The 13,009-nt window shown below is 46.8% G+C and overlaps 1 protein-coding gene across 2 annotated transcripts in view; it reads right to left on the bottom strand.

The window, feature by feature from the left end:
• The window catches only part of znf423 (zinc finger protein 423), a 185,651-nt gene that overhangs the window by 83,916 nt on the left and 88,726 nt on the right, over positions 1-13,009 (bottom strand). For both annotated transcript variants that reach the window (XM_079501668.1, XM_079501669.1), the window contains one exon: positions 12,270-12,354. In XM_079501668.1, coding sequence (XP_079357794.1) covers positions 12,270-12,354 — 85 coding nt within the window. The remainder of the gene's footprint in view (positions 1-12,269; positions 12,355-13,009) is intronic.

Here is a 13,009-nt window from a genome sequence, read left to right as displayed (position 1 = left end):
CTGTGAGAAAAATGAATGGGGAATTATTTCCTGGGCCTGTCGTCGTCATGAAAGGGGGCGGGACTGACGCTCTAAACGTCTAGAAAACAAGCTAAGAGCATTCGCAGTCCAACCCCAGATTTCACCAACCAATGTATAGCTGGACTGGAATAAAAACAAGAATTGATTAAATCAATTAATTACCATGGCTGCATTGATTATCTGCGGGGGTCCGCTATAACTGCCTCTGTGTCAGTTTCAGCGCAGTAATTTAGGTAGGAACCAAAATTCTCTAAGGCGGAACTATTGTGTTCTTCTGAGTCGTTAGTTTCCGCCCGGACATATTTGCGGTGCGCACATACATCAGCTAATGACAAAACCAAGGGGGCAGGCAGACTTTCCAACGTTGAAGCTCTGGGTCCTAGTGGTAGGAGGAGGGACTACAGGCGGACCCGTGGATTCATGACCGGGAAACCCCGTGCAGCTGGGCTTTAACGTTGAGCGCTCGGTTGCCCTACGTCACTCAGGACCTCAAAGTTGAGGTCCTGGGAGGGACTTCCGGCAGTCTTCCGGGTGCTTCAAAACGCCACTGAGCAACTTCCACTGACATGAATAGCTGGGGGGGCGGAGCTTCGCGCCAGTTCAGTCTCTATTATATATATACTCTATGGACAAAACCAGCTGGACTAGCTTGCACATCGATTATAGACTTAGCTTGCTATTGCATAGCAGCTGGTAAAACATCGTTTTTGGGTTGATTCACTTGAATCACTTCTCGTTCTGTTTACTCGATTCTACTGCAATGGTTCTCAAACATTTCCACGCCAAGGACGCCCAAATTTATTATGAATTTATCCTGAAATATTTTATTCCAGCTGGGGCTCCAGGAAGAGAAGATCTGGCAAGATGTCTCAAGGTTTGTCGATACAAAAAATAAATAAAAAGTTTCAGATCGGCTAATTTCCACTGGCCGAAAAAAAAGAACTACTGTATACGATGTAATTAATAATATATAATATATATATATTCTCGATTACTACATTCTAAGATACGTTTTTTGTTTTCTGGCTATTGCTAAATGTTTTAACTTACTGTAGCTCCACCAATGCAGTCCCTTGGCTAGAGCTCCTTCCACATGGGGACAAGGTTGTTGTCTAGTCATATATACAGTTCCAGTACTTCTAAGAAATGCTGGTGAAAACAGGCAGAAGTAACAGACAATGGGAGCCTGTGTGTGCACTGCAGGGTGTGGTGGCTCTCTGTGCGTGCCGTGCGGTGTGTGAAGGGGAAAGGCTAGGCGAACGCCATCAGGGTTCATCGACATCAATGGGTAAGTAAAGCTCATGGACTGGAACGCGTCATTAGCCACCACAGTCCACTGGGAGTACTTAGATCCAGGTGAGCACACACTCCATACCTCCAAGGCATCCCACATGTGTGCGCACATGTGTGTCATGTGTGTGTGTGTGTGTGTGTGTGTGTGTACGGGGGGGGGGGGGGGGGGGGGTGTGAAGCATGCAGCTAGCAGGAGGGGGGGTCTGGGTGGACGAGGTAGCAAGGTGAGGTGAGGGGTATTGTGGGAGGGTTGGCGTAAACAAAATAAAGGAAATGTCTGCTGGTTGTTTGCTGACGACCCAACCGTCTTTCTATACGTCCTCCTGAGACCTACAACTGTCTCTACAGCGAAATTGTACGACTGTTGTTGTTGTTCCAATGTCTCCTTTAACTTGCGTATATAGTTAAAGTTTGTTCGCACGGCTGTGGAATAAACAGCGAGTCTGCGTACTATATCGACACAGGTGACGCGCCTTGTGTTGATTAACAAATATAGCCATTCTATTCTATTTACATTTTTGCCATTTTGTTTCTTCCACAAGGTTTCTCATGGATCACGTATGTGTCGATTTCAGTATATCCATCTGTCTACACACAGAAAAATAGTGGTGTAATAGTTGAAATGTAAAGGCGTAATGTCTGTCTGTCTGTCTGTCTGTCTGTCTGTCTGTCTGTCTGTCTGTCTATTGTACCTACCTATACCTAACAACATCCTGTGTGTTAATTTAACACCTTATTGGTCTATTTTGACACAATCAGAGTTAACTACTAATCTATCTATCTATCTATCTATCTATCTATCTATCTATCTATCTATCTATCTATCTATCTATCTATCTATCCATCCATCCATCTATCTATCTATCTATCCGTCCATCCATCCATCAACCAACCGGGGGTTATGTTTTGTTTTGATCAGAGATGAAAGGGTGGGCCAGGCAGTCAAGACAGCAACATGGCACTGCCCATTCACACTGCAAGCTACGGAGACATAAGGGTAGTGACAAACCTTGCCGACGGGCGGCGGGCTCTTCTACGGGGGGCCGTCCGATAGGCGGGTGGGGATGGAGGGGGGAGGGGAGGAGGAGGAGAGAAGGCAGGGTTAGTAATAGATAGCGAGGACGAGAGGTGGAGAGAGGTGGGTGAGCGTGACTGGCAGGAGGGAGGGAGAGAGAGAGAGAGAGAGAGAGAGAGAGAGAGAGAGAGAGAGAGAGAGAGAGAGAGAGAGAGAGAGAGAGAGAGAGAGACAGAGAGAGAGACAGAGAGAGAGAGAGAGAGAGGGGGGGGGGGGCAGGGTTAGTAATAGATAGTAATAACGAGAGGTGGAGAGAGGTGAGCGTGAGCTTGCAGGAGGGAGGAAGAGAGAGACAGCAGCCTATAAAGCCGAATTCCAATACCCAAAATCTCGGCCATGCATGGCGGTGTTACGGTGAAATTGGAGACCTGCTGAAACATGTGACAATCGCGTAGACGTCGCATAACGTCAGTGTCCGAACGCGAATCACTGAGGTTTGGTTTATTAGCAGAGTTTAACCTCGCGATATTTAGGTCACGTATTTAACCCATTCTGGACGGGAACCAGTTTTGGTGTTTTAACTAAGCATTATTTAGCTATTGAAAAATAGCATATCTACAAGCTCATAGGCTCATACGAGCTTGTAGGTCTGCTATTTTTGAAAAATCGTGAAAATGTGGCACAAATAAATGGGTTAAAGACCTCCATGTAAGTTGTGTGATGTCCACGAGATGGTCACATATTTGGGCAGGTCATAATCTTCACTGTAACGCCGTCATGCTGAAGTGACCGAGTGGGAGGGACAGACGGATGGGAGGTAGACATGGTGATGGAGGAGAAGATTGGAGAAGAGAAGCAAAAGAGCACTTTGGGAGCACTCTTTGTGGAAGAGGAATAAATTACAATGAAAGAGAGAGAGGGAGAGAGAGAGAGAGAGAGAGAGAGAGAGAGAGAGAGAGAGAGAGAGAGAGAGAGAGAGAGAGAGAGAGAGAGAGCACAGTCTTGCGATTGAGAAAGGCCGCCGTATGAAGACCTGTCTTAGAGAGAAGACTATGCACCCACTGCGCATAAAACAAAGTGGTAACCGAGCTACGTTTCCTAACCGTCTGTCCACTGTACCAAGACATCAGAGACACATACTTCCCACAGATTACAATCACCCATGGAGAGTTTGAAAACATGACTAGTAATGACAACAACAACAAAATAAACAACAACACTGTGCAAACACAGCAGCAAGATTCTTGAGCTGCTGTGCAGAAGGATATCAAATGGAACACAACCACCTTAAAGACTACTAACCATGGTGTGTGTATCCCTGCACTGAACCTGACCTCGGTACATAGAAATATATTTATTGGATATTCTCACTTTCAATTACATTTCATACATTTAGTTGAATGTATTTCTCCACGTTTTTAGAGAGAGGGAGAGAGAGAGAGAGAGAGAGAGAGAGAGAGAGAGAGAAGGTTGTACTGTGGTAGAATCAGATGAAAGGGAGGTTAAATCCAGTATGCTAATTGGAGCCTGGTCTCTGATTGGAGCTGATGGAGAGGGGAGATAACATGCTGCGTGTGCGCGTCTGTATGTGTGCGCACGTGTGTGTGTGTGTGTGTGTGTGTGTGTGTGTGTGTGTGTGTGTGACTGTGTGTGATTGAGATGTGAGGGCTCACGCTGTGAGATCTAGACCGAGGTGATTAGCAAGGCATTAGAGTCTGCATGGAACATCCTCAGAACATGCCTTCATGGGCCGCAAGTACCTTACACTGGTGTGTGTGTGTGTGTGTGTGTGTGTGTGTGTGTGTGTGTGTGTGTGTGTGCGCATGTGGGTGTTGAATTGAGATGAATAAGCTCCTCTGCCTTGTCCCTTCTCAGTCTGGTCCTAAGTGCATCTGCACTCACGCACGCACGCACGCACGCACGCACGCACGCACGCACGCACGCACGCACGCACGCACGCACGCACGCACGCACGCACGCACGCACGCACGCACGCACGCACGCACGCACGCACAGTATAACCCACACATCCACCATAACAGACATGTAGGTTAGAGGAATGCATCAACCTGCACATTAACCCATTCAGGCCTGACGTCGAAATTTAAAAAAAATGTTTTCTAAATCATGACAATTTTCGGAAAGATTTGAGGCACATTTGAACGACTTTTCAAAAATAGCAGACCTACAAGTTCATAGCGCGCCACTCGGTGGCGCGCTATGAGCTTGTAGATCTGCTATTTTTCAATAGCTAAATTACAACATAATGTTTAAAACACCAAAAGGGGTTCCCTCCCAAAATGGGTTAACAGAAGCCGTGTGTCATCCACGTCTGTTTCAGGGTCACTCCTTATACTAATTACTGTAGGACTGTATTTACACGCCTCGTCTGTATATCTTCTTATAATTATCGTTCCCTTGTCTGCAGCGTGTGTGTGTGTGCGTGCGTGCGTACAGTATATGTGTGTGCGTGTCTCTCTCTCAGGACCACACAGAGCCATGTTTTGCTGGCTTTATTGTTTTCCGCTGTGCAGATGCATACCCCGCAGAAGACCCCCTGTAGGTGTGACGGTGTGGACTACTGCTCCCGTTAAACACATCTGAAATCTGACTACTGCACAAGGAAACAGAGCTGCTACCCATTTAGGCCTGACGTCGAAATTTAAAAAATGTCTTTTTAAAATGTCTTTTTTTCTGAAAAACCTCATGTTTCTATATCAGTGCAGGTGCTCAATATTTCATGTCAAGGACCCCAAAAATTATATGTAATTGGCCGCCGACCCCCAAAATATGTTGTTCCAGGGACCCCCCAGAAGCAAAGATTTGAGTTAAAACTGAAACTCTGAAAGAATATATATTCAAAGATTTTCACGATTTTTCAAAAATAGCAGACCTACAAGTTCATAGCGCGGCACTCGGTGCCGCGCTATGAGCTTGTAGATCTGCTATTTTTCAATAGCTAAAGTATAATGCTTAAAACACCAAAAGGGGTTCCCGCCCAAAATGGAAACAGAGCTGCTACCGTTAAACCCGTATTTAAATCTGTATTTAAATTGTCTGGAGAAAAAATGCTGCTATTTGTCCCAAAGTGACTGCAAAATATTGCTGCTATTTGTTTCAAAAAACGCTTTCTATGTATAACATCTCAGTTTGCATAACAGCTCTGTTTACACAATGCTGTACCCCCTCCTACTGTATATACTGTCCCCATTTTCAACTGTTTGACACTTGCGTTGGCAATGTAAATGTATGTTTTCTCATGCCAATAAGGCCTGTATGTTTTTTTTGTGGCTTTCGCCTTTATTTTATATATATATATATATATATTTATTTTAAATATATTTTTTTTGCGGCTTACGCCTTTTATTGGTTTTTGAAGGCACAGACAGTAGGCTGACAGGAAACGGGAGAGAGATGGGGGAAGACATGCAGTAAAGGCCGTGTCGGGCTCGGGAGTCGAACCCGCGGCACACTGCGACTGGATTACCAGTCGGTTTATTTTATATTTTTTATGGAGGGACAGACAGTAGGCTGACAGGAAATGGGGAGAGAGATGGGGGGGGAAGACAGGCAGTAAATGCCGCCAGGATCGGGAGTACCTGGATTACCAGCCAAGGTGCCTGGACCGCTGAGCCATGGCCCAGAAATAAGGCCTGTTTGAATTTAATTGAATAGTGTGGAGCATACGCAGAGAGAGAGAGAGAGAGAGAGAGAGAGAGAGAGAGAGGAAAGAAAGAACGAAATAAAGTGATAATTTGCATAGGCCTACATGAAATGAACAATTGGCTCCAGTCCAGTACTAAAGCTCCATCAACATCAGAGGATCCGTTCCCTTCCATAAATGTTTACATGAATGTTTACATGTGGCTCAGCAATGATATACACAGACGTGGTTTGTAAGGGGACACAGGATTTAGTGTGCGTGCGTGCGTGCGTGTGTGCGTGCGTGCGTGCGTGCGTGTGTGCGTGCGTGCGTGCGTGCGTGCGTGCGTGCGTGCGTGCGTGCGTGCGTGCGGGGGTCTGCTTGTAGAATTTATCCCCGTCTCCTCCATGTGCATTCTGTGCATGATTAGTGTTTAACACTATTTGAATCCACAAATTACAATTAAAAATGCTACCTTCTCCTCCACCTAAGGATAAACAGGGCTACCTTCTCCTCCACACAGACATGTACAAATCAAAGACACACACAACCCACCTCCAGAATCAGGACCTCCTTGTGACTGGTGTCAGCTAAAACAATACCGGGGCGCTTTCGTTTATACCCGATGTGATATCTCCCAGTTGTTGGGGTCCTTGACATGAAATAGTTTGAGAACCACTGACCACATATAGAAACATGGGTTTTTCAGAAAACTGTCATGATTTAGAAGACATTTGTAGAATCTGGTGTCAGGTCTAAATGGATTAACTAAATGCTAGTATAGGATGTGCCCCCCCCCCCCCCACCCCCCCACCTCTCTCTCTCTCCTCCTGCTTCTCTCCTCCCCCTCGCCCCCCATGTCACCTCTCCTCCCTGTCCCCCACACTGTGCCCCGACCCCCCCCACGCGCACACTCAGCGATGTCGGAGGCTACACACTCTGATTACGCAGTACGCACGTACACGTGTGGTTGCCACAGAAACAGTCACATTTCAAGCACACATTTCACACACAAGTTATTTTTATCTTTTTTGTCTTGAAGATCAGACAATAAACACGTATAGGCGACGTACATGTTTGTCTGTGTGTGTGTGTGTGTGTGTGTGTGTGTGTGTGTGTGTGTGTGTGTGTGTGTGTGTGTGTGTGTGTGTGTGTGTGTGTGTAGAGGCTCCCTGTAGGGATTCGATCATAAAGAGGAGAAAGTGAAACCAATGAATACTGGATGTGTTTTGAGCTTGTACCCAGTGTCCACACGTGTGCGTGCGTGTGAATTTTTTTTTATTTTACAATATAATCTGGCTTTCATGTTACACAAAGAGGCACGCACGCGCGCACGCCCGCACACGCACGCACGCGGCACACACACACACACACACACACACACACGCTCGACCAACATTCAAAGACATGACTCAAATATCAATGGATTCCAGAAGCACTATACATTTTTCACCTCAAACAATAACACTTTCTTTTGTCATCTTCCTTCCAAATCTTTCATTGACTATTATTACATCTACAGGAGTGTCTCTCTGTCACTCCCTGTGAGGTCACCGGCCACCCAGGGTTTTAATTAACTTGGAGGCTGTCTTAGGACCAAGGCTGACATCAAGGCCAATGGACCCTTCGCCTAGGCCCACCCACTACACGCTGCCAGACCAAGGTCTGCATGGCTAGCTGTGCTTGTCACCCATTGAGATGCATGTTAAATGACGGGATTTCTCCATATAAATAAATGGATCATTTCAGAAGCAAGAGCTTCAAAATGTCTTCGAAATCTAGTCAACAAGGCCTAAAGATGGGCGTGTGCACTCATCCACCAGCGGCGCCTCTGGCGTTCCCTGGCCAGACGACGGCGCTGCTCGTCGGCAGTCTCCTCCGTGAGAGTGTGGAGGTCATACTGCTGGGGCAGATCAGAGTGTGGAGGCCGTACTGCTGGGGCAGATCAGAGTGTGGAGGTCGTACTGCTGGGGCAGATCAGAGTGTGGAGGTCGTACTGCTGGGGCAGATCAGAGTGTGGAGGTCGTACTGCTGGGGCAGATCAAAGTGTGGAGGTCATACTGCTGGGGCAGATCAGAGTGTGGAGGTCGTCCTGCTGGGGCAGATCAGAGTGTGGAGGTCGTACTGCTGGGGCAGATCAGAGTGTGGAGGTCGTACTGCTGGGGCAGATCAAAGTGTGGAGGTCGTACTGCTGGGGCAGATCAAAGTGTGGAGGTCATACTGCTGGGGCAGATCAGAGTGTGGAGGTCGTACTGCTGGGGCAGATCAGAGTGTGGAGGTCGTACTGCTGGGGCAGATCAGAGTGTGGAGGCCGTACTGCTGGGGCAGATCAGAGTGTGGAGGTCGTACTGCTGGGGCAGATCAGAGTGTGGAGGTCGTACTGCTGGGGCAGATCGGCCATGAAAAACAGGTATGGATAAGGGGCCATGGCCAGGGTTCATGGCCATATAGCTTGTCTTGGAGACGTGACTAGACGTGATATCACAATGCGTGGCCATATACTGTATGGGGACATTCCCGTATGGGGATTGTGAGTGACAGATTGAGTGAGATAGATGTTGTAACAAAAACGCTAAGGTTTCATAGTTTAACTGCGACCTTCGGACACAATAAAGCACATTCAGTAATATTTAGTTTTTGTCCTATAGTCAAACGAATGAATATGCATTTTTTAAAGTGCCTTCAAACACCTGCCTGTGTCCGCGTGTCTCTCGTCACCTCTGACAGGGTAATTAGCAGGGCTGCGGGGGGGCAGCGTCTATGGCGACAATCACATTACAGCTTCTCATTGACCAGCAGGAAGCGCCGTCCTCTCTGCTCTCTGAGCCAATCAAAAGTCTCCCCAGGGTTTTGGTGACCACTCATGACCCATGGCCAAGTGTCCTATTGCAGTACACACTGCTGCATCATGTATAGAATTAAGTGTCCTATTGCAGCACACACTGCTGCATCATGTATAGAATTAAGTGTCCTATTGCAGCACACACTGCTGCATCATGTATAGAATTAAGTGTCCTATTGCAGCACACACTGCTGCATCATGTATAGAATTAATACAACATGAAAGCTGTGTGATTTCATGGATTAAACCCATTCAGGACGGGAATCCCTTTTGGTGTTTTAAGCATTATGTTGTACTTTAGCTATTAAAAAATAGCAGGTCTAAAAGCTCGAGCTACGAGCTTATAGATCTGCTATTTTTTTTATCGTGACATTGTGGTGCAAATCTTCGAATATATGCTTTCACAGAGAAGGTTTTTAACTAAAATCTTATATTTTCCCCCATATTTTCAGATGGGGGTCGGCGGCCGATTGCATATGATTTCTGGGGTCCTTGACATGAAATAGTTTGAGAACCACTGATATAGAAACATAGGTTTGTCAGAAAACTGATTTAGAAGACATTTATATAATCTGGTCTCAATCCTAATCCGAAACAACAACACAGAACAGAGCGAGATGGACTACGCACCGTACGCAATGAGCCTCAATTTCCCAGAAGCCCTAGGAATCATGTTTTTTTTTTGTCACGTGACCCCTGTATCTCTTAAAGACAGGGAATAAAACATATAAAACAAAGGTCGGGAATAGCGTGATCCGCAGGGAATGTGCTATAAGAGTCAACCCGCGCTTCAATTATGTCATCCTTTCTTTGTGTGAAAGCGGGATTTTTCTGCTGGAAATTATAAGTAATGAAGTAAGAACTGGGCAAATGCTTAAAAGTAATCTGCCTCAATTTCATAATTAATCTCTGCTTGCTTTTCACACGATTAGCACGTTAATTAACTGAAAACCGCCTCCTCAGTCACGCAGAGAGGGAGAGAGATATGACGATATGTGGTCTTCTCCTGATGTATGTTATAAGCCCTCCATTATCTATCAGAAGACGATGAACATTGAGTACAATATATAGCAAAGCTCTCAGGATGGACAACATGGAAGGAATCAGAGAGCCATAGAGATGTGGATAAGACCATAGGGGATGAGAGAGAGAGAGAGAGAGAGAGAGAGAGAGAATGAACAAGGGGACTATTAAATAGTCCAAATAAAAGGGGAGGTTAGGAAAATGGAAGAGACAGACAGGAATGAAAAAGAGAAACAGTAGGCAAAACAAAGTAGAAAGTAGTCTTTGTGTCCCCTACTCTGTGTGTGTGTGTGTGTGTGTGTGTGTGTGCGTGCGTGCGTGCGTGCATGCGTGCGTGCGTGCGTGCGTGCGTGCGTGCGTGCGTGCGTGCGTGCGTGCGTGCGTGCGTGCGTGCGTGCGTGCGTGCGTGCGTGCGTGCGTACGTGCGTGCGTGCGTGCGTGCGTGCGTGCGTGCGTGCGTGCGTGCGTGCATGTGTGTGTGTATGTACGTGTGCACGCGCGTGTGTGTGTGCGTGCATAAGTACTGCGCCACGGGGGAGTGGAGTAAAACTTACTCCAGCTGTACTTGTGTTTCAACTCTCTCTCCTGTGTCTCCAGACATTACTAGAAAACTCAGAGCAACGCACACACACACATACACAAAGCAGCCCACGGTACATCAGTGACTCTGGGATCACCTGTCAGGTCTGGTGAGGGGGCTGGGGGGGGGGGGGTAGGCGAGGGGAGAAATCGCCGCAGCGACAGGCGCTCGTTCCCCAGAACGCCAGCGCAGGTCTGCCTCGTTAATCTCCATGACGACAAGGTTGCTAAGGCAGCAAATTAGCACCGAGCAGAATAAAAACAGTCACGAGGGAAGCTCTTAAAAGAACACAGACTCTCCAAACTATAGAGGAAGTTTAGCTAAACACCTAAACGCACGCACGCACACACACACGCACACACACACACACACATGTGACCATTCGCTGCAAAACTAATTGCCCGTGTTGGGACAAAAAACGCACACGACTGACACCGGTGACACCGGTTACATTTCAGGTCAGCCTGTTTCCTGTAAAGCCTTGTAAGACAGAATGGACCTGACACGGAAACACTCTGATTAGGCACCAAACTAAATATAAACTATAATGGAATTATGACAATAGTATTTTAAACTTCAGATATACGTATTCTTTGAAAGATGTTCAACCTCCCTAAAATAGGGACGGGTCGAGTCAAAGTAGTCGAATTATCCTCAACGTCGCAATGTCACGGCCTGGACATTCGCTTGGCTTTGCCAAATGGTACGGTTTATCTTCCATGGCTCACTGATGAACTAACCTCTCAAGAACAGATTCCATGCTGCGCCACTGAATCTGTCAGCTGGGGCATTCAGAACGTGTAAACGTTGTTGTTAGTGGGAATGACAACATAGGCGCCCCACAGGAAGAGGAGGGCTGATATGAGGGTGGACCAAACATGGTGGTATCCACATTCTATGAGGCACCGCCTTCCCTCTGGAGCTCTCTGGTGGAGCTGTTGCCCCGCGACCCGGCTACGGATAAGCGGTTGAAGATGGATGGATGGACTGCCTCAAGAGGCAAATTAAAAGAAAACAAACAGCAGAGGGCGCTGTTCTTTCCTCTATTTTATTTTGGCCGATGAGTTCCCAGATTGCTGATAAACATAGTAAAGCTCAACGGACTTAGAATATCTTGACAGAGAAGAGACTCATTAGAGAAAGGAAGATGCAGTTCAAAGTCAACCTAGAGATGATAATTATTGTCTTGTCTTTACAGACACCAACGTGATTCGTGCCTATTGGCCTCGGGCAGCATATCACGTTCTGTATCAACTTGTATGCTAATTCTTTAACAATTTGAAGACTGTGTGTGTGTGTGTGTGTGTGTGTGTGTGTGTGTGTGTGTGTGTGTGTGTGTGTGTGTGTGTGTGTGTGTGTGTGTGTGTGTGTGTGTGTGGTGTGTGTGTGTGGTGTGGTGTGGTGTGGTGTGGTGTGATGTGTGTGTGTGTGTGTGTGTGTGTGTGTGTGTGTGTGTGTGTGTGTGTGTGTGTGTGTGTACTGTACTACTCTTAAACAAAGCCATTCTGAGAAAATTTTTCTGTGCTCTCGGAGGTGCATGGTAAATGGCACAACAGCTGGCCAGGCCAACACACACGCACACGTGCACATGCTCGTGCACACGAGCGTGCGCACGCACACACGCACACACGCACACACACACAGTATACAATAGGTATCAGAAAAAGCTCTTCGTCACCTCTCTGTCTCACACCTGCGTGCGTGTGCGTGCACGCAGGTGTGTGACTGTGTGTGTGTGTGTGTGAGGAAGAATTGACAGCAGGAGAGAAACTGTAGAGAAACCGAATGTGTGCTTTACAACCAAGACACACACGCACGCACACAGTTAGTGGACGCTGTGAGGCTGACTCACCGATCATGTGATTGGCGACGTGGATCTGGATTTCTCTTTCCGTCTCGAATGTCATTTGGCATTTAATACACTGGTAGGTCTTCTTCTGTAGGACGGACACACACACACACACAAACACACACACACACACACACACACACACACACACACACACACACACACACACACACACACACACACACACACACACACACACACACACACACACACACACACACACACACACACACACACACACACACACACACACAGAGAGAGAGTCATCTTGAAGTTTGTTAGACAGAATACTTGCAATTAAGGCTGCATGTCACAATACTCGATACGTATAGGCATATACCAAAAATGACGTTCGATACAATGTACCAAAATCAAAAGCCGTTTCGCAATTCTCCATTAAGTCACTCCCACACATTGTGTGCGTCCAGGCAGGAAAACCACGTGCTTTACGTGTTTACATTCCACGCATTCCTGCTGGTTACGAAGCAGGAATGCTCTCTCTACATCTGTCTGCTGAAGGAATGCTCTCTCTACATCTGTCTGCTGAAGGAATGCTCTCTCTACATCTGTCTGCTGAAGGAATGCTCTCTCTACATCTGTCTGCTGAAGGAATGCTCTCTCTACATCTGTCTGCTGAAGGAATGCTCTCTCTACATCTGTCTGCTGAAGGAATGCTCTCTCTACATCTGTCTGCTGAATGCTCTCTCTACATCTGTCTGCTGAAGGAATGCTCTCTCTACATC

Source organism: Electrona antarctica (genome assembly GCF_951216825.1).
Source record: "Electrona antarctica genome assembly, chromosome: 5".
NCBI lineage: Eukaryota > Metazoa > Chordata > Actinopteri > Myctophiformes > Myctophidae > Electrona > Electrona antarctica.
Note: the sequence above shows the minus strand (reverse complement) of the source record. Positions and strands in the feature narration are given on the sequence as shown.